This window comes from Trachypithecus francoisi, unplaced genomic scaffold (genome assembly GCF_009764315.1).
Source record: "Trachypithecus francoisi isolate TF-2019V2 unplaced genomic scaffold, Tfra_2.0 Lachesis_group9, whole genome shotgun sequence".
Taxonomy (NCBI): Eukaryota; Metazoa; Chordata; class Mammalia; order Primates; family Cercopithecidae; genus Trachypithecus; species Trachypithecus francoisi.
In genome coordinates this window covers 17,920,106-17,942,892 of record NW_022681474.1, presented here as the reverse complement: position 1 = coordinate 17,942,892, position 22,787 = coordinate 17,920,106, and the positions used below count along the sequence as shown (strand labels likewise).

The window sequence follows — 22,787 nt, the reverse complement described above, 5'->3', positions numbered from 1 at the left end:
CACCATGTTGGTCAGGCTGGTCTCGAACTCTTGACCTCAGGTGATCCACCTGCCTTGGCCTCCCAAAGTGCTAGGATTACAGGCATAAACCACTGTGCCCAGCCTGTACTCTGTAATGTAAATGATATTTTTAAATACTCTTGCAACTTAACAATTCATTTCTCCATCAAGAATGTGTTGAGGCTCTGCCAAGCTCTGTGGTAGATGCTGGGGATACATTAATGAGTAAAAACACATTATTCTTACTGTCATGGAGGTTAATATCTAGAGAATAACAGGCATTAATCAAACACTCACAGGGGTACCCGAGAACCCCCAACTGTGATACACACTCCAAAGCAAAGGTATTTGGTGATGGGGCTGGGAGAAATTAGGAGGCTTTTCCAGGGTGGCTGTGGATAGGTGTGTGTTGTCCTCTGACCACTGGCTGACAGGGACCACTGGCTGACAGGGAGTGGAATACAACCTGTGCTCTGCTTACAGAGCCATGAACCCAGGTGCAGACAGCATCTGCCCAGAGAAAATGACGTCTTCTAATTCTTGCTAAGGTGCTGCATAGGCCAGCGGCAGCGCAAAGGTTAACGAACTTGGAAAGCAAGCAACCCTGAACTGAGATCTGGACCTTACGTAGGAGTTACATAGGTGAAGAGAGGAGGGACCATGTGCAGATGTTCTGTGGGAGGCAGGAGGGCAGTGTGGGTGAGAACAGAGGAAAGTCAAGGTGACCAGAGTTAAGAGAGTGAGGGAAGAAGTGCTTGGATGGTATGGAGTCCCTAATGTCACAAAAGAATGGATGATATGAAATTAACACAATAATGTTAATAGATGTTAATTTCACATCATCCATTCTTTAAGTTGAAAAAACGTTGGATACAAAGGATTTGCTGAAAATTTTCCATAGCAATGGCACATAGAAGCATTTTGTCTGAGACATAGAAATTTAAAATTTTATTCAAGTTTCACATTGCAGGCTTGCAGTCCATGCTAAGCTGTCTTGTCTTCATTCTACAAACTATGGGAAACCACTGGGAGATTTTAAGAGTTTAAATAGATGGCTTAGGCTAGAGTAAGAAGGTGTTGTTTGTCCTGAGTATAGTGACAAATTACGCAATGAGTTTAAGCATGGAGTGCTACAACTGAATTTATGTTTTGAAAAGATCATTCTGGCTGCGTTACAGAAAACAGATTGAAAGTTGGCCAAGGTAAACTATCAGCAAAGTAGTTACAAGGATATAAACTACTTTTAAGTTGATCAGGTAAACAAGCTGTATAAGTTTCAGGTAAAGATGTCTGTTTCTTAGAGCGACGATGGTACAGACTGAAAAAGAAGAGAAATTTGAGAAACACTTTGGAGGCAAACGAAGCAGCCTAAATGATGGGTTGGATATAGGGCGGTAAGGGAAGAGAGGTGGTGAGGGAATGTTTCTGATGCCTGCTACTGAATGGCTGTAGGTGGGTGCCGTTCACTGAGATAGAGAACACTGGAAGAGGACAGGTTTGGAGCGGGCTGGAGAGGGAAGAAGATGAGTTTACTTTTTGTTCTGTTGGGTATGAAAATGTTTGAAATACCTAAAGAGTTTCACATAAGTATTTCGGGCTTAAGCTCAGAAGACATCTAAAGTGAAATATAAATTTTCATCACTTGCGTACTGATTTTAACGAGGCCAGGGTATAGATGGGAGGCCTAGAGAGAGAATACCGAGAAGATTCTGTAATTTGGGCTGTAAAGTTTAGGATAGAGTAGAATCTGAGATTAATAGTTGAGGGAGGAATTTTTTTAATGGAAGAAACTTGATCATGTTTAAAAGTCATTGAGAAAGATCCAGGAGAGATAGATTTATGAAATTTTTTTTTTTTTTTTGGTGACAAGTCTCACTTTGTCACCCAGGTTGGAGTGCAGTGGTGCAATCTTGACTCACTGCAACCTCTGCCTCCTAGGTTTAAGCGATTCTCCTGCCTCAGCCTCCTGAGTAGCTGGGACTACAGGTGCATGCCACACCTGGCTAATTTTTGTATTTTTAGTAGAGACAGGGGTTCACCATGTTGGTCAGGCTGGTCTCAAACTCCTGACCTCATGATCTGCCCACCTCGGCCTCCCAAAGTTCTGGGATTACAGGTGTGAGCTACCGCACCCAGCCGATTTATGATAAAATTATATATAAACTTAATGTTAAGCTCAATTCATGCATATACAATTATAAACATCAAATAATTAACATTTTGGTATTTAAAAATTACTTCGCAAACTGTAAAACTATATCTTTTGCACAACAGATGGCTACAAAATGAAAATTATATTTATGGAAGGTTTTCTAATTCACTTGGTTTATTTCACATAATCTATTCTTTTCCTTAAACTGAAAAAATGTCTGAGACAAATGATTTGTTAAAAATTTGCCATAGCAATGGCTTATAGAAACACATGTTTGAGACATAGAATTTAAAATTTTATTCAGTTTTAACATGATAATGTTTATAGACACAGCTAAAGGAAACAGCAAAGACAGTGTGTATGTGGGATGGAGGAAAGAGAGTCTTTAGCTCTTACCCAGAGACAATTGGCAAATTCTACAGTGTTCAGAAACTCATGTGTAAATACCATTGTCTTAATAGCAGAATAGTCATTTCAGTCCCAGTCACTTGACAATATTTATGATCTGGTTTGACAGTTTTATTCTTTTGTGGTCCTCCAACAGAAAGACTGTGGGAATTATGTGTGAAATCCCAAAGACTAATTGGCTTTCAAATTGATGTTAAATGATAGTCTTTTGAAAGCATTTCTTCAGCTTTCTCCCTAAGAGCATGATCTCACACTTTTGCCTTAGATGTCCATTGTAAACATGGGAATGCATAGAAATTGCAGCGGAAATTGCTGGCTGTCTTTTAGATACTTGTCTACCCCAATGCCATATTTCAAGACTTCTGAGAGTGACTTTTGAGAGAGATTAGTCAAAGTTCTTATCATATCAATGTTGGTACCCATGGATTTCTCTTTTGCTGAATTTTGGATCTCATTGGACCTAGCTGCTTCCCATTGTTGTAATTTTATGCTCTCTCTATATTTTAGCAAGAAAAGCAGATGGCTCAAAGATTTTGTAATTCCTTCATTTAACTTAGCTGATATATTTTATTATCTATTAATCGGATACATGATTTAGATTGAACACAGTATCTATACTTTGCAAGAATACCAAAAGTTTTATTAGAATGCCAAAGGAAATGTTGGTTATAATGCCTGATATCCTACTAGCAAAACCATATGACCTTAGAGAATGCACTCTACTCTTTGGGCCTCAGTTTCTCCACCTAGAAGAAGCCGTATTTGACTAAATGATCTCAAACCTTCCTTCCAGCTGAAATATTTCAGAATAAAAATTACATCATGGCTGGGCGCCATGGCTCACACCTGTAATCCCAGCACTTTGTGAGGCTGAGGCGGGCAGATCACAAAGTCAGGAGTTTGAGACCAGCCTTGCCAATATAGTGAAACCCCGTCTCTACTATAAATACAAAAAATTAGCCATGCGTGGGGACAGGCGCCTATAGTCCCAGCTACTCAGGAGGCTGAGGCAGGATAATCGCTTGAACCTGGGAGGTGGAGGTTGCAGTGAGCTGAGATCATGCCACTGCACTCCAGCCCAGGCGACAGTGCAAGACTCTGTCTCCATGCTAAAAAAAAAAAAAAAAATTACATCACATAAATTTGGCCTACAAATTTGGCCTCCACTCTTAGATATTTTTATTATTTGGAGGTGGAATGTGTATGTTGAAAGCAGCAGGAAGACCAACAAAATATTGTAGTTCATCTCGGGTCTTCGGTCAGAATGGAAAGTTCTACCTAACCGTAACTAACTCTGCCTTGGAGTTCGAGTGGCAGGCAGGAAAATTCATCATCAAAAAAGCAAGCAATTCCACCATAGCTTTCAAGGGAATGTGTGTTTGCCCAGGGAAGGCCTGCCTCTTGCATTCATTCAGTTAATGTATTAATTTGTTTAAACACAGGGCAAGTGATCACTGCCAGTGTTGCAGATATCATTGCAAATTACTCATTCAAGGATATCCTCAGAAAACTGGCAGGAGAAAAGCAGACAGAAGTGGCTCCAGCTTCCTATGATGACAGTTACCTTGGTAAGACCCATTGCCCAAGACATTTGTGGTTTTTCAAAAGACAAGCATAGTAAATGCAGATCCAAGTTTTATCCCTGGCTTATCCGATGTTATTTGGCATCTTATACAAATGTTCTTTTATTAGAGTAGACTCGATTTTTCTTTTCTTTTTAATACTGCTATTTTTTCCAGCCACGATGTGTAATACATAACTTAAGCAGCTGTTTTCTTGGCTCCATAGCAGTCTCTTCCACGTGAACTATTTCACCAGTAGTAGAGACTACATATTAGCAAGGCTGCTACCGGTGTGACAGGGACAGCATGATAGCAGCCTTCTCTAGTTAACAGAGCCACGTAAAAGAAGTTTGAGTTGCTGAAATATTCTCAAACTGTATTATGTACAAACCACACAATGTCATTTTACCACTACTGTTTCCCACCGTTGGTATCCTAGTGGCCTATTGATTGCTTGATGAATTTGAAAAAGAAATGTAGCTATGTTTTGTCAGTGTAGCCAGCACCTCACTTTAGAGCTAAATGAAATTGTGGAAAACCATCATGAGAGGTATTAGAAAGTAGGTCTTGCTGGTGACCAAAAATAGCAAAACCTGAGCCCAAAGGAAATTTTTCAGAGTATTCTGTCTGATTATTTTCAATCAGCAGCTCTTAAAATGCAACAGCCACCATTTACACTCAAGGTGGATGATGAAGTGTCTATGCTTTTAAAAATTGACCTCAGAATCTCTCTCTTTTTTTTTTTTTTTTTTGCTATGCTACTACTTAAGTAGTAGATAATCTATTATGCATTCAAGATTTAGTATAAAAGTATTCCTTTCGGTGTGATTCATTTTTCCTTTATAGAATCTTTAATCTTTATCATATTTGTAGAGATTTCTAAATAAAGCAGTACCATAGTAGCCCTTTCACCTTTTTCTAGATATAACTAATTTGGTTAAGTCATTAAGTGTGATGAGTTTGTTTCTTTTCTTTAAAACAGGATACTCAGTTGCTGCTGGGGAGTTTACTGGGGATTCTCAGCAAGGTGAGAGACACTGTTGAGTTTAAATCACTTATAAAGCATGGGGAAATGGTAAAATGACAAAACATTTTTCTATCAATGTGATTTTATTTGCCATACAAAAGGTATGTTAATGGAATCCCAGAGTGCCTATAATATTTTGTAGAAAAAATACTTTGGTACAGCATTTTAAGTCTCAAATAATTTCATAAGAATATCAACTGTATAAAATCTAGTTAAGCAATAAAATATTAGGGCCATAGACCCATGTTATGAATGAACAATATAGATGATTAAAAGCCATGCTGTTAGTGACAGATCAAATTTGTGAAATTAAGATCCCATTTTAACTTTCATTTCTAGTGCCTCTCATATTGGACATGTCCAAAATTACTCTCCCCAGCCAACTCCAATCCAACACCCCAACCTTACTTCCTTTTTCCTCTTTGAACATACCCAAACCCCAAATAGCGAAACAAACGAATCCCTATCTCCTATATATCCCTTCTGTCCTGCCTTCTCTACTTTGCTGTGACTGTTGTCTACTGGGGCTGATGAACATGAAATAATTAACACAGAATACCTAATTAAATTATGATAAGTGCTAGAATAAAATTCTAAACATAGAGTAAGGAAAGCTTCGGTGTTAAGAAAACATTTGAATAGAGCCTGGGATGATGAGGGCGGGGTGTCAGACAGACATAGGCCAATTTCTATAGTCTAAGGTGTGTAGAAAATGGGGGTGTTCAAGGACCTCAGTTTGACTGCCATACTTTAATAGTGAAATGAGATTGGCTTCAAGAAAGGTCTGGGCTCAGATTATGACCAGTTTTACAGGTCATGGAAAGGATTCTGGGATCTATTCAACATGCAGGGGAGAAGACATGAAAGGTTTCAGCTGAGGAGTAAATATAATCCAATTATGCTTGTAATCTAAAAGAAAAAAAGAGAACAAATCACACTGGCTCCCTATGTAGATTTGATTGAGAGGAGAGTAAGGAAAAATGGTATCATATATATCACTTCTCTTCATGTCTACCTCCTTGAAGGCAAATCTATGTATTGTTATGTATTGTTCTTATTGATCTCCTTTACAAAGACTAGACCATGTGTTGCTCATATTAGACTCATATGGGAAACAGCCTGACAGAAATAAGTAGAATCTTTGGAGTCAAGATCCACATAGGTTCAAGTTCTGACTTCACAGACTCTCTATTCCTTAGGATATGACAACCTCTCTGGTTCTTATTTGCTCATCTTTAAATAACACTAATACTAACTAACTCAAAATAATGTTCTGAAGATTGCATGAGCGAATGCATGAGAAATACTTAGATGCAAGGCAATAAATGAGAACTTTTACTTAACTGGTAATATTTATTGAATGAGTCAATCATCAATCAGTATTTACCATTTTCCATCTTGTTTCATGTAAACACTGACTGCATTTCACTCACACAAGTGGTTTAATTCACAAATAATTAAGAGTAAATGAAATACGGTCACCTCTAGGAATCATCACAGATCTTTTCATAGTTTTGTGTTAAGGTATACAAAGCAGAAAATCATAAAGTTTTGCAGTTCAGGTTGAAGATCATCAGGTTTTTATTTTTCCCTTTGAAAGAACATTTTTCTTTTAGGTACAAACTAATTCATAAAGGACTTGTCCTTTCATTATGTCTTCTTCAAGGTATTAAAAGGCAGTATATTGTAATGCTTAAGAGCCTGGACTCTGGAGCCAGACCTCTTGGGTTTAAACCCTGACCTCGCTACTTACTATCTCTGTGACCTGGGAGAAGTTACTGAGCATCTTAGTGCCTCCAACTTTTTTCATTCCTAAAATAAGGATGATGATGCTAATAGTATTGTCTACTTCATAGGATTCTTGTGAGAATTAAATGAGTTAACTCTGTGTATCCATAAAACAGTGCAAGGCCTGATATCTAAAAAGCGCTGTTGGCTGTCACAAGAACCATTGAATTAGGAACCATCAAAGATAGTATTGAGTAACTAGTGCCTTAAGAACAGGTCAAATCTAAAAATCACTGAAAATTTTACAAAGGAAACTGTAAAACATGCTAAATGATTATTTCTTTAATATGGCATTAGGAGTATTGTTGGACTGGGTGTGGTGGCTCACATGCCTGTCATTCCACCACTTTGGGAGGCCAAGGTGAGAGAATTGCTTGAGCTCAGGAGTTCTATACTAGCCTGGGCAACATAGTGAGACCTCCTCTCAAAAATACAAAAATTAGCTGGGCATGGTGGCATGCACCTGTAATCCCAGCTTGGGAGGCTGGGAGGCTGAGGCAGGAGGATCGCTTGACCCTGTGAGGTCAAGGTTGAAGTAAGTCATGATTGCACCACCGCACTCCAGCCTTGGGTGACAGATTGAGACTTTGTCTAAAAAACAAAAGAGTCTTGTTGGAAAGCTCTCCAGAATAGCATTCAGTTTTGATCCAATAAAATAAATAATGATGCACAAGAGTACATTGTAGGGAAAGATGGTAGAAAACAGTAGTGATTTTCCATCAGATTGCAGAAATGGATTGGGTTTTAAGTGTTTTGAGGATATCTAAAAGGATATTTTGTATTTTGAGGATATCTAAAATATCTAAAATAAAATAAAAAGTGTTTTGAGGATATCTAAACTATTTAAAATAAAGTATCTAAAATAAAATGTCTGAAAATGGATTGTGTTTTAAGTGTTTTGAGGATATCTAAAATAAAAGCGCTATCGAGGAACATCGCAATCAGCTCACCAGATCACTACGAATCCAGGACTGTGCGTGTTCAAGATTTACTTAATTAGACAACAGGGAATAAGAATTCTATTTAAAAAAAACAGTGAGCACTTCAATGTCCTCAAGATGATGGGCTCTTAACATGGATCCTCCCACTGCTGGGTGGGACATGGATGGGCTTCACTGGATCGGAACCCCTAAAAATTACATGCAAGATTTGATTGTGTATAATTTTTCTGGTGAGAGGATCCATAGCTTTCTTCCAATTTTCATACATGTTCATGACTCAAAAAAGGTTAAGAGCCTTTGTTATCACCTTAGAGTGAGATGTAGTGAACTAAAACCCAAGAAAGTAATCTGTCCCTAAGCAAGTCCAGGAATGTAATTTGACGTGTTGGAAAGAATGTTGACTTTGCTGTCAATTTTCAACTTGTACTACTCACCAACTATGAGTTCAACAGTGATAGAACCTTTCTAAGCTGCAAATGAAGGAAATAGTTTTGCTTCTCACTAGTCAGTATGCTACTCAAGTCATGTGTTCCCAGGCCAAGGATCTAAATTTTTCCTGATTATATTGATTATTAAAAATCTTCTGGCCATGTACAGTGGCTCAGGCCTATAATCGCAACACTCTAGGAGGCCAAAGCAGACAGATGACTTGAGCGCAGGAGCTTGAGACCAGCCTGGGCACCATAGTGAGACCCTGTCTCTACAAAATAGACAAAAATTAGCCAGGCGTGGTGGCATGCACCTGTGATCCCAGCTATTCAGGAAGCTGAGGTAGGAGGATGGCTTGAGCCCAGGAGGTTGAGGCTGCAGTGAGCCATGATGATTATGCCACTACACTCCAGGCTGAGCAACAGAGTGAGACCCTGTTTAAAAAAAAAAAAAAAAAAAAAAAGTCCTTCTGAAGATTTCACCTTGAATTATCGAAAAAGAAGTCTCCTATTTTTCCTTCCAACTGAATAGTTTTTGTAGTTGAGTGACAGTTCAGACTTGCGTTAGACCCCAAGCAATTAAGCTGTCCTGATCATTTATTAAAAAATTAGGAGCATCTTTACTCAATGTTACATTTAATAACTCCTTAGAGTTGTGGTCATATGAGATTGCAGACTTCACCGTTACTGGGTGGGATGACTGATATTTTAAAAACAAAATTCCCGATGTTTGTGGGATGGGAGAAGTCATGGTTGCCATGTTTCTCAAATGGCCCAATCCTCTAGAATCTGTCCTCACCCACAGGCCTGACTCTGAAATCATTCAACCCTATTATATCTGATTGTGGTTTGCTTTTAGTGTCAGGAGAACTTAATTTATACCAAATAAAGATTATTGAAAACTGGACAGGGTACTACCAGTTCCGTCAACTTTCTGGCAGTCTATCCAGATTGCTTAGTTTTTCTGAACCCTGTTTTATGATTCAAGAGCGTGCTTCCCCTGTTCTCCTGCTGCTGTAGATGAATCATCCACGTTCCTGTCCAAGGCTCCCCTCTCTGCTTCACACCTGATCCCATTCCCTCCCTTGACTCTGAGATGGAATCAGAACTGTAATGTTTATACTAGTACAAAAGATGTCACTATAGTAAAAGCTGGAAGAATCACAGTAAGAGGTCTAACTTATAAATCGCATGCAGACCCAAGAAGCCAGGTTCATGATCTAGAGACCAAAGTGCAGAGAGACTCCCAATGAAGACATAAATGTCAAAGTATGACAAAGGGGTATGACCTCTGTTTTTCTGTTTTCTATTATCTGGAGAAGAAACAAAAGTAAACGCAAAGCCCTGGCTTCAAATTTCCAACCCTCTACACCAGCAATCTGCAATCTTTTTGGTACCAGGGACCGGTTTCACGGAAGACTATTTTTCCACAGATGTAGGGGTGAGGGATGGTTTTGGGATGAAACTGTTTCACCTCAGATCGTCAGGCATTAGTTAGATTCTGAAGAGGAGCGTGCAACCTAGATCCCTCACGTGCACAGTTCACAATAGGGTTCGCGCTCTTGTGAGAATGTAATGCCACGGCTGATCTGACAGGAGGCAGGGCTCAGGCTATAATGTGAGCAATGGGGAGTGGCTGTAAATACAGATGAAGCTTTGTTCTGGCTCACCTGAGGCTCACCTCCTACTGTGTGTGTGGCCAGGCTCCTAGCACACCACAGACAGGTACTGGTTGATGGCCTCGTGCTTGGGGACCCCTGCTCTGTTATGATAGCCACTCATTTAAAAAGCACTGTCTTTACCACTTATTTATTATATGGTGTGTGTGTGTGTGTGTGTGTGTGTGTGTGTGTGTGTAATTCCCCTTCTGAATGACTATTTTCATCCCCAGAATTGGTTGCTGGAGTTCCAAGAGGATCACAGAATTTTGGATATGTGAGTACTGAGAATGCATTATAGGAATAGGATATTTTCTTGTACAGATGTTCCTTGATGGAATTACGTTCCAATAAACCCATCATTTAAAAATCCTGTAAGTTGAGAACACATTTAATACACCTAACCCACCGAACATCATAGCTTACCTAACCTACCTTAAACATGCTCAGAACACTTACATTAGCCCACGCGTGGGCAAAAGCCTATTGTATAATAAAGTGTTCATATCTCAAGTAAGAGTATCATATCGCATATTGCTAGTCTGGGAAAAGATCAAAACTCAAAATTCAAAGTATGATTATTACAGAATGTGTATCACTTTTGAACCATTGTCAGTTGAAACATCATAATTTAAGGACCATCTGTATATGCAAAGAAATGTTTCATTTTATGCAACTTTTAAGTCTTTTAACACTTCCTTTATTAAGGAGTTCCTCCTCCCAATTCATCCTGCTTGCTTACCAATAAGGAAGGAAAACAAGCCAGATTAGATTTGTTCTCATCCATGTGCAAGACCAGCTAGGCAACTGACGGACCTAGTACAAAATGAAAACACAGGCCCCTTGTTCAAAAATTATCAAAAATTTCAGGACAGCAACAGCAGAGCATTAAACCAAGTGTGGGACCCATCTAAGCACAGGGTCCTGTGTGACTGCACAAGTCACATACCCACAAGGCTTGTCCTACCTGTGGGTATAATCTGAGAATAATTGTGGAGGATGCCATGGTTATGATCAACACCTTAATATGTCTCATACAGTAGAAATAAAAGCAATTGTTATTTCAGTTATTTTCATTAATTGCATTATTTAATTTTATTGTAAATTTAACTAATTGTAAATTTATTATTTGTTTCCTACGACTGCTATAACATAGAATCACAAACTGGCTGGCTTTAAACAACATAAATTTATTCACTCACAGTTCTAGAGGCCAGAAATCTGACATCAAATTGTGGGCAGGAAGATATTCTCACCAGAGCATCTATGATAGGAGGGTTCTCCTTGCCCCCTTGCAGCCTCTGACAGTCCCTGGCATACCTTGGCTTGTGGCAACATCCCACCAGTCTCTGCCTCCATCCTCGTGTGGCCTTCTGCCCTCTGTGTCTACATGTGTCTTCTCCTCTTTTTATAAGGACATCAGTCATCAGATTTAGAGCCTATCAAGATGATTTCATCTTGAGATCCTTAACTAATTTCATCTGCAAAGACCCTATTTCCAAATAAAGTCTTACTCTGATGTTCTGGGTAGATATGAAATTTTGGGGTGATACTATTCAAACCCGTTACTGTGAAATTAGGAAAAGCAAATAAATAAATCTGAAAGAAAACTGTATTTTAAATAAAGTTCATCTTTTGCAAAAGTATCTAGAAAGCGTCATGTTTGGCTAAGTAGAATTAAAAGGAATACTTTTGCCTTGTGGATAGCATTTTAAAACCTAATTTTTCTTGCAAAGAACCATAATGATCGATTTATAGTAGCACAAGAACAGAAATGGATTTAGACAAAAATCCTGGTTAAATCAACTGATCATCAAGTTAATTGCTCTCAATATTCTTGAATTCAACTTTTATTTCTCCAGCTCAGATTAATAAGCATGCGTTTTGTCTGAAAGCATCCTAGACTTAACCATAAAGAAAAACTTCAATTGGCTTTTTTTTTTTTTTAATAAGATCATTCTGTGGGCTTTCATTTTTGTTTTACATTTAGCTAACCATTTATCACACTTTACAAAAAAGTTTAAATGATTCAAGTTGTAGTTTTAAAAAAGGGCTCCAATTCTATGTCAAATGGTGTGACCTGTTTAATTTCTATGATTCCAGGTTTCCATCATTAACTCTACAGATATGACGTTTATTCAGAATTTCACTGGCGAACAGGTAGAGACATTTTAATATCAAATAAATAAAATCACTCTGGGTTACCAGTAGACTATAATATTGATATCAGTTATTCATCCATTCAACAAATATTTAATGAGCAGCTACTATGTACTGGAAACTGTCCTAGGCACTGAGGATGCAATCGTATGCATCAGACAGTCAGATCCCACCCAGCTCTCAGGCAGCAGTGAGGTGGCAGGGGATGGAGAGAGACAGTTCATTAACAAGCAAATAAATGTTCATAATTTCAGATTGTGAACCATGATTTAAAGAAAATAAAGCTGAGTGATATACGACGGGAGGGAGGTGGCAAGGAAGCCCTTGGATGGGGTGATCAGGGAGGCCTCTGAGGTGCCAATGTCTGGGCTGAGATGTGAATGACAAGACAGAGCCAACTATGCCATCTTATCTAGAACCTTCCAGGCAAGGGAAGGCTAACACGAAGGCTTTCAAACAAGAACTAGCCGGACATGTGTGAAGAGCAGAGTGAAGACCACAGTCTCTGTAAGCAAGAGAGATGTAGGAGCTGAGGACGGAGGGGATGGGGACTACTCATAGAAGACTGGTGGGGGAGGTGGGCGGTGTTTGGGATTAGGAATTTTTTTCTAAGAAACCGGGAAGTGGTTTTATATTAACATGAATCTTTCAATAGTCTATAAATGCCTGAAGCTTTTGATGTAAGATATGGGAAGAATGTCTCTGTAAAAAGGGCCTGAACTTCTGCAGTTGACAGATGAGACTTCCAGTTTCCACTGCACCACTCATGAACCGTGTGAGACCACAGGAAAATTACCTGACCTCTTTGAGCCGCTTTGCAAAATAAGAATAAAATGTTTCTCTTCCAAGCTCCTTTTAAGAATGAAATAAATCAAGGATTATAGATTACTTAGAAGATTCCTTGGCACATAACTCTTCAAGAAATGTTAATTCCTTTCCATCCCACTTCCGTCTCCTGTCTTTTGACTAAACAAAAGCCACTAAATTCCCATGTGCCATTAAATCTTCTATAATTTGAGATGCATGTGAATACGTGTGCTTATGATGATCACAAATGATTGCATCTCTATGTCTGTAAGATATAGATTCAGGCCTCCATGTTTGAATGCAGGACAAACCTAAAATGAACTCCTTGTGTTTGTAACTTATATGTGACTATTTACGAACAGAACTACACACTTAATTTTAAACTAAATATGAACAAACTGTGGAAGTAATACATTTAAAATTAACCATGTTAATTTAATTTGAAGAGGAGAGAAAAATCGACTGTCTGGAGAAACAAATTCCGTTCACAACTGGCTTCCCTTAGATGAAAGTACCAACTCGGTATTTAAAGAAATGTGGCTCACACCTGTAATCCCAGCAGTTTTTTTTGTTTGTTTGTTTTTGTTTGTTTGTTTTTGTTTTTTTTTTTTGTATTTTTTTAGTAGAGACGGGGTTTCACCGTGTTAGCCAGGATGGTCTCGATCTCCTGACCTTGTGATCCGCCCGTCTTGGCCTCCCAAAGTGCTGGGATTACAGGCTTGAGCTACCACACCCGGCCTGTAATCCCAGCAGTTTGGAAAGCCAAGGCAGGAGGATCGCTGAGGCCAGGAGTTCACGACCAGCCTGGGCAACATAGTGAGACCACTGTCTCTGTTGAAAAAAATATGAAGGAAGAGAAATCAGCAGATTCAAAAATAAACACAAAATGATTTTGACATCGTTTTGCTATAATTTGGGGCTTTAGTCTATTACTCTGACATTTTCAACAAAGCATTTTACATCTCCTGATGTTCTTTTGGAAGGTTTAGAGAAGTAAGACTGAGATGAGCAGGAAGTTGAATAGATATTGAACAACTATTTCAAACAACTATTCCTAAGTGTTGGTAATTAATAAGTGAATGAGAATCTAGCAATGCTTCTCCTTTGCCCAGATTTGTTTACTTTTTATCATTAGAAACTTTTTAAACATTGCTAAATTTAGCCTTTCTGTAACTTCTTCTCCTCAATACTACCTAGTTCTGTAATCCTGAACCTCAGAAGGTGATAAATGATGAAATTTCATAAATGATGAAATTCCTCTGAGTGAAGGCCACACACTGCCACATAAAGAGGAAGAATTTCACGATCTATGTTTGGAACAGAGAAAAGAGGTGCAAGAATTGAGTTGTTAATTCAATTAATGCCACTTGTTAACTCGTATATTCATTTTCTCTGCAAAGAGCATTTGGCACTTGGCACCTACTTTGGTCCAGACACTGCTCGGGAAGTTCAGATAGAACAGTAAACAGACCAAAGTCTCTGTCTCCTGGGGCACGTGCCTTCTAAGGGATTGCGTGTTCATTAAATGAGGGCATGATAGGAAGCTACGTCACCTCAAACAATGCATGGCACACTATGGAAGCAAAATTGGCAAGCTAAAACTATGGGTCAAATCTGATGAGAGTATAAATCCTGAAAAGATTATAAATCCAAAAACAGGTTTAAAAAGAAAAACTGCAGAGATAAAATAGGGGGAGGCTGGGCGCAGTGGCTCATGCCTGTAATCCCAGCACTTTGGAGGCCGAGTGGATGGATCACTGAGGTCAGGAGTTTGAGACCAGCCCGGACAACATGGTGAAACCCCATCTCTACTGAAAATACAAAAATTAGCTGGGCATGGTGGTGGGTACCTGTAATCCCAGCTACTTGGGAGGCGAAGGCAACAGAATTTCCTGAATCCAGGAGTGGAGGGGGGGTTGTAGTGAGCCAAGATCGCGCCACTGCACTCCAGCCTGGGCAACAGAGCGAGACTCTCTCTCAAAAAAAAGAAAAAAAATTAAAAATAATGTGGAGAGACTGCAGTATACTAGGTACACTCACGGAAAGGATTTCGGAGCTTTTGTTGACTATGAGTACAATACAAACTGACACCAAGATGTGGGTTCCCCCAACATGAAAACATTTTATGCTTCCTCTGAAGCAGGAAGCGTAAATCCTACCTAACTCTTCTCTTGTCGTCAGCACACTCACAAGTGTCATCTGTTTTGGTACCACATATTGTATCTCTAACACAGAGAGGTTGGATGGTGAGCCAAGTGAAAATATTTTATTTTGAGACAGGGTCTCTCTCTGTCACCCAGGTTGGAGTGCAGTTATGTGATCTCAGATCACTGCAGCCTTGAACTCCCCAGGCTCAGGAGATCCTCCCACCTCAGCCTCCCAGTTAGCTGGAACTACACATGCCACCATGCCCTGCTAATTCTGTTTTATTTTTCATAGGATGTGGTCTCACCACATTGCCAGGGTTGGTCTTGAACCCCTGGACTCAAGTGACCCTCCTGCCTAGGCCTCCCAGAGTGCTGGGATTACAGGCATGAGTTGCCGCACCTGGCCTGAAAATATTTTCATACAACATCACATGGAAGTGGAATTAGATTTCTTCTGTGAGATCTGAGATTGCAGAACTTGGTGGGATTAAGTGCTACAAGTGATGGAAGAGCCAGATTTAGCAGTGAACATTCCGACAGCTGTGTCCACCAATTAAATGGGCTGATTGTTGAACATCCCCAGAGGGTGTCCAAGCAGATGTCAGGGTTATTATGGGGAAAATTATTCATTGGGTCAGGGGTTAGGCTAAATGAGGCAAAAGGACCCTGGCAACTTCCAAGAGTCTACAAATTTAAATGCAAAAATGTACCACAATGAGATGAATCTTTCAGGAATAATGGAGACATGACTACAAAACTGACTGGACACAGAATGTCATCTCCTGATTTTCCTTTGCAGATGGCATCTTATTTTGGATATACCATTGTCGTATCAGATGTTAACAGTGATGGGTAAGTTTATAGACCTCTGTCATATACAATATGTTACAGTCATTCATAAAGATGTTATATTTTCCCTTCACAAAATATATCCTTCCTTACTGCCTCAACAAGATAGAGGCTCTCTTGTTCTCAACTTACTTGGTTCAGGACAAGGAGAAGCATCTATTAAATAATTCTCTGTCATCTGATTTTGTCCTTACGGAGATTTTCCACATCTGCTGCTTCTAGAAAAGGATTATTTTATTTCGTTTTATTTTTAATTTTATAAAGTCTTCAGTCATTCAAAATTCATAGCCATTGAGGACATTCATCTATTTCTCTTTACTCCTAGACTTTTCACCTAGCGTGTGATACGTTCACAAAACATTTGCACATAAATGGATTTTTTAATTGCTTTAAAAATGTACTATACTAGTAACAGCCATGGAGAAGATGAAATTGTTATTTTTCAGATTACAGTAGTAAATTACAGTTGAACATGGACCAAACAGCACGGTGAATTTTGGTTGTGTTCAAGTCATTACTTCAAAAATAAATAATGATTAAACAACCCTTTGACTCACTAAAAGGACCTGACAGGTAAATTAATGAATCGTTAAATTAAAAAACCATTAGATTGAGATGTATTGATTATCCACCCAAAAATATTATTGGATCATCCACCATGTTCCAAGCTTTGTTCCTGGTGCCCAGAATACACAGGTGAATAAGACAGGTAGAGTCTCTCAGGGAGCTCACGTTTTCACAGAAAGCAAATATCTGAAGAATACTTACTTTGTTCTGGGCAATGTGCTAAGCACTTTAGCTATACCTTTGCTAGATATTTTCTGTGACCTTCATATAGCTATCAATGGACTTTGTATTAATTGTGTCAAGGCATTTGACTGGAGATAAATTTCATACCTTTTGTACCTGTTGGGAAATATCTTTCTATTATTCTTTCATTGAACATAAACTTGTCGAGCATCTACTATGCACTAACAGGCACTGTTCTAGGTGCAGAGAAATCCATAACTTCATAAGATTATAGTAGAGTTAGGAAGGTTCATGTTACAGACAAAAATTAAATGAGTAATGACTACGTGAGATGGTTATAAGTACTATGGAGACAACAAAAACAAAAGGGTCGAAAGCAACCAAGTAGCTGAATACATAAACAAACTCTGGTACATCCTGATAATTTTTATTCAGTGCTAAAAAGAAATGAGCTATCAAGCCATGAAAACACACAGAGGGGCCAGGTGTGGTGGCTCATGCCTATAATCACAGCACTTTGGGAGGCTGAGGCAGGTGGATTCCTGAGGTAGGAAGGTCGAGGCCAGCCTGGCCATTGTCGTGAAACCCTGTCTCTACTAAGAATACAAAAAATTAGCCAGGCATGGTGGCGGGTGCCTGTAATCCCAGCTACTTGAGGGGCTGAGGCAGGAGAATCCCTTGAACTTGGGAGGCTGATGTTGCAGTGAGCTGTGATTGCACCATTGCACTCCAGCCTGGGCAACAGAGTGAGACTCTAACACACACACACACACACACACACACACAAAGGAACTTTAACTGAATATTGCTAAGTGAAAGATGCCAGTCTGAAACATCTACATTCTATATGATTCCAATTCTATGACATTCTGGAAGAGGCAACACTACAGCAACAGGAACAAGGCAGTGTTTCCCAGGGGTTCTGATGGAGGGAGTTATGAACAGGTGAAGAATAGGATTTTTAGGGCAGTGAAACAACTCTGTATGATACAGTAATAGTGGATATGTGTCCTCACATATTTGTTAAAACCCATGGAAGGTTTGATACCAACAGTGAATTCAATGTAAACCATGGCCTTTGGTTGATAATGACGTATGAATGTAGGCTTACTGACTGGAACGAATGTGCCCCTCTGACATGATGGTGTGGGAGGTTGCAGGTTAGGGAGAGCGTAATGGGAGAATTCTGTACTTTCTGCTCAAATTTGCTTTGAATCTAAACAATCTAAAACTGCCCTAAAAAATAAAGTCTATTCATTAAACTTGTTAAAATAGAAAGAGAGGGGAGATAGGGAGTACTTGAAGGGATGCAGTCCCCAACTGGGTAGATCATGACGGTCTTGGGGTTAAGATTCCAACTAAGGAAACACCTAAGGGAGGTGAGGACCAGCCATGGTGATCTAAGGGGGAGGGAGGAAGGAGTGTTCCCTGTGGAAGAACAAAAGGTGTGTATTCCCTGAGGCGGGAGCTCCAGGCATATTCAAGAACCAGTGGAGAGCTGTGGAGCGAGAACCCCAGGGAACTGGATCGTGAAGGTGTGCGGGTTACTGCATTTACTCCAAACCACTGCACACAGTGCACACAAACTCTGCCATGGACTAGAACAAGTCCATTTCCAACTTGTTACAACGTCCTGTGAGCCATGGGGATTCCAGGTGAGCAGTACCTGCTCAGGCTTTGTGTTATCAGCTGTGCTCTGTCTACCAGCTCTAGATGGTCACAGAGCCTTCTGGAACCCTACTACCATGCACCAGGGGAGGCAGGACAGCGGCTTGGAGGGCAGTGAAATGACTCTGTCTAAGCAACAGCAGTGGAGGGAGATGGCAGTGCTTGCACTCTGCATGTATTTCAAAGTTAGAGTTGAATGCCAATCTTATCCTGAAAGAAGTTAATTTAAAAATAAATTGCCTTCATCTTCAGTTATTTAAGTTGTAAAAATAGCTGACTTGGGAGGCCAACGTAGGCAGATCATGAGGTCAGGAAACCAAGACCATCCTGGCTAACACAGTGAAACCCCTTCTCTACTAAAAATATAAAAAATTAGCTGGGCGTGGTAGCGGGCACCTGTAGTCGCAGCTACTCGGGAGGCTAAGGCAAGAGAATGGTGTGAACCCGGGAGGCGGAGCTTTCAATGAGCTGAGATGGCACCACTGCACTCCAGCCTGGGTGACAGAGCGAGACTCCATCTCAAAAAAATAAAAAATTAAAAAAAAATTTTTAAAGTAGCTATTAGGACTGCCATTCAAGATTTCCAACTTAGGTGGACTGTAATTGTAATCACAGCCTTTTAGTCGTTTGGAAAGAAAATAGCTAAAGAACTTGAAGGCCAGACATAGCATGCCATCCAGTTTTTGTAATGATTACAAAAACAAGGTTTCTAAAAAAGCTTCAAAATCTCAAAATCAGGGCAAAAAAAAAAAAAAAAAATCCCACTGTGGCCTTTCATATATGCACAGACACATTTCTCCCCACTGACGGTCACACAAGCAGCAGGGGCTCTTCCCGTGCTGTACGGATTCACTCCGTGTGTTCTCTTCCACGGGCCACTCCTGTTTTGAATCCTCAGGACTTTGCCCAAGTTGTGCCTTATGCCCTGCAGGGCACCGTCCTTCCTGGAAACATGCGCATTCTAGTCTATAGTGAAGTTTTGTGACAATGTTTATAGTACTTTTTTTTTTTTGCCATGTGAAGGAAAAAAAATATTGTGAGAAAAGGACCTCATTGGCTTCCTGTTGATCAAAATAATATGGTAGTAACAAACACATAACTGTTTTAAAGTAATAATTTCCTTCTTGATGTTCTTAAAAATTGCTATGCATACTATTTTTTTGTTACATAGTATTTTCTGAATTCTTTAGAGCACATTGAAGGATATTTGCATTAATTTACTAACGCCATTCATAAAGGTAAAGTGTCCACAGATTCTCAGTATATCATTTGCTGTTTTTTTTTTGGTTTTTTTTGTTTTTTTTTGAGACGGAGTCTCGCTCTGTCGCCCGGGCTGGAGTGCAGTGGCCGGGTCTCAGCTCACTGCAAGCTCTGCCTCCCTGGTTTACGCCATTCTCCTGCTTCAGCCTCCCGAGTAGCTGGGACTACAGGTGACCGCCACCTCGCCCGGCTAGTTTTTTTTGTATTTTTTTAGTAGAGATGGGGTTTCACCATGTTAGCCAGGATGATCTCGATCTCCTGACCTCGTGATCCGCCCATCTCGGCCCCCCAAAGTGCTGGGATTACAGGCTTGAGCCACCGCGCCCGGCCTCATTTGCTGTTTTTAATTACTTAGATGTTATGTAAATTCAAGGTCCTGGTATATATAAGTATGCTCTGGAAGTAATTGAGACTGGCCAAAGAAAGGTGAAAGATAGACAACTCAAGTGAAGTCTGAAATTACAACAAGGATGATATATATATAATATATTTCATAGGGTTTAAAAAATCACTTGGCTAGGTCATTGCTCATGGTTCAGGAGTCAGGACTTCCCTGCAAACACACATTTATGGGATTGAACCAGACTCTCCTTTCCCCAAGCTGGAGATAGTTAAGTACATTTGTGCACAAGGCTATCTAGTGAACATTGTTGGAAAACATATATTCTTTGAAAACTAGGCAACAAAAACAAGGTCCCTAAAAGAGCTCCAAAATCTCAACATCAGGAAAAAAAAAAAAAAAAAAAAAAGACAGCGTCAGTAAGTGACCAAATAAATTAACTGGTAGAAATTTTCCCCAATACTTTTCTATTAAGAAAAATTCTCCCAGTATGATTGAATGGACAGCAAACATTTAGACTTAACAGTTGTGTGCATGCTGGTTGATGGTTAATACTATCAAGCCTGTGACAGTTTTGAAAATATAAACAAGCTGTGGAAATTATCTTCAGTTTCGCTATCTTAAGACTTCCATTACTATGAACTCTGTCAATGTAAGCTTTGTTAGGAATTTCTGAACAAACTTGTTAACAACAAATGGAGATAGTATTTTTCATCTCGTGCCTAAACAAGCAAATATGTTTTCATTTCTTATGGCTTTTGAGCCTTATAGTAGTTATACTACTTCAGAAATTCACTGAATTACAATTTAATCCATTGGATACTTTCTATACTACCATTGTTTCTAACCTCTGCAGGACCAAAAGGAGCCAAATTTAAACAGATTCTTAGTGGTTAACTTGAGAATAATTTACAGAAAAATCCAGTTGAAAGGAAACAGCTTAGGGAACTATATTTTTATGCTAGATTTAGTGCAAGTATGTTCATTCATACAGGACATATTATTATGATTGAATTAGGTAGAAAAATCTAAAAAATTAAACCATAAAGAGTTTGTAAATTAATTTCTGTAATGTAACTGAAGTGACATTAGTTACATGACTAATGTAACTATCAAACAATTAGGTTGATTTGATATCTACTATCTAGTCCACTACTCTGTATTCTTTTAATAAATAACTAAATTCTGAATATTAGTCATGAGCATTAGCATGCAACGTGTACTACTGGGGAAAATAAAGAAACAGAAAAGTTTCTATGTTAAACCAATACATGGCTTAGCCTGTTTTTTGTTGCTATAACTGAGTACCGGAGACTGGACGATTTATAAAGAAAAGAAATGTATTTCTTATACTTCTGGAGTCTGGAAGTCCTAGGTCAAGGGGCCGTCTCTGGTGAGGGCCTTCTTGCTGCTGGCAACCCTCTGCAAAGTCCTGAGGAAGTGCCAGACATCACATGTTGACAGGGGCAAGAGGTTCCAGCTCTGTATTCCATTCCTCTTCTTATAAATTCACAAGTCCATATTAGGGCTCTGCCTTGATGGCCTTACCTAATCCTAATTACCTTCTAAAAGTTTCACCTCCAAATGCCATTAATACATGCATCTGAAGATTAAGTGTCCAATACATGAAATTTGGGGGACACATTGAAAGCATAGTAACTTATGCACACTGTTGGGTTGCCTATAACATGAACCCAAGTGTGTGATTTTTTTTTGCTGCCTTCATAGTTGTGTCTTTTCCAGAGTGTCATGCAATTAGAATCATACAGGAGGTAGCCTCTTCAGATTGGTTTAACTTAACAATGTACATTTAAGGTTCCTCCATGTCTTTTGATGGCTTGATAGCTTATTTCTTTTCATTGCTGAATATTATTACATTGTGTGATGTACCACGATTTGCTTATCCAGTCACCTATTGAAGACGGTCTTGGTTGCCTCCAAGTTTGGGCAATTATTCTATGCACATTTTTGTGCATATTTTTGTTTGTATATGTTTTAAATGCATTTGAGTAACTGCCAAGGAGTATAATTTTGTGATTGTGTGGTAAGCCTTTGTTTAGCTTTGTAAGAAACTGCTAGACTCTCTTCCAAAGTGACTGTATCATTTTATATTCCCATTAGCAATTAATTACAGTTGTTCTACATCCTTGCCAATGTTTGGTGCCATCAGCATTTTGGATTTTAGCCATTCGAAGAGATGTGTAGTTGTATCTCATTGTGATTTTAATTCACAATTCCTAATGACATATTATATTGAGTGTCTACTCATAAGCTTGCTTGCCATCTATCTTTTTTGATGAGGTACCCATTCACATCTTTTGCCCAATTTTTTTTTTTTTTAAGATGGAGTCTCACTCTGTTGCCCAGGTTGGAGTCCAGTGGTGCAATCTCGGCTCACTGCAAACTCCGCCTCCTGGGTTCAAGTGATTTTCCTGCCTCAGCCTCCTGAGTAACTAGGACTACAGGCACGCACAACCATGCCTAGCTACTTTTTGTGTTTTTAGTAGAGACGGGAGTTTCACTGTATTGGCCAGGCTGGTCTCAAACTCCTGACCTCATGATCTGCCCACCTCGGCCTCCCAAAGTGCTGGGATCACAGGCATGAGCCACTGTGCCTGGCCTTGCCCAATTTTTAATTGGCTTATTTCCTTATTGTATATGACGTACATATAATATTGATTGTAACAACATATAGTATATAGTATGTGATAATGATATATGTTATTGTTACATATTTTTTCTTCATGGGGTTAATTTTTAAGAATTCTTTGTACATTTTACTTTTACAATTAAATTTGTTGGAATGCCCCTGGCACCAAGCATGTCTAGACACTCACTGTAC

The 22,787-nt window shown here is 39.3% G+C and overlaps 1 protein-coding gene across 3 annotated transcripts in view; it reads left to right on the top strand.

Annotated features, from left to right (window-relative positions):
* ITGA8 (integrin subunit alpha 8) overlaps nt 1–22,787 on the top strand; it is a 215,194-nt gene that overhangs the window by 42,960 nt on the left and 149,447 nt on the right. For all 3 annotated transcript variants that reach the window (XM_033208788.1, XM_033208786.1, XM_033208789.1), the window contains exons 7-11: nt 4,003–4,128; nt 5,105–5,149; nt 10,198–10,241; nt 12,068–12,124; nt 15,878–15,930. In XM_033208788.1, the coding sequence (XP_033064679.1) occupies nt 4,003–4,128; nt 5,105–5,149; nt 10,198–10,241; nt 12,068–12,124; nt 15,878–15,930 (325 nt within the window). The remainder of the gene's footprint in view (nt 1–4,002; nt 4,129–5,104; nt 5,150–10,197; nt 10,242–12,067; nt 12,125–15,877; nt 15,931–22,787) is intronic.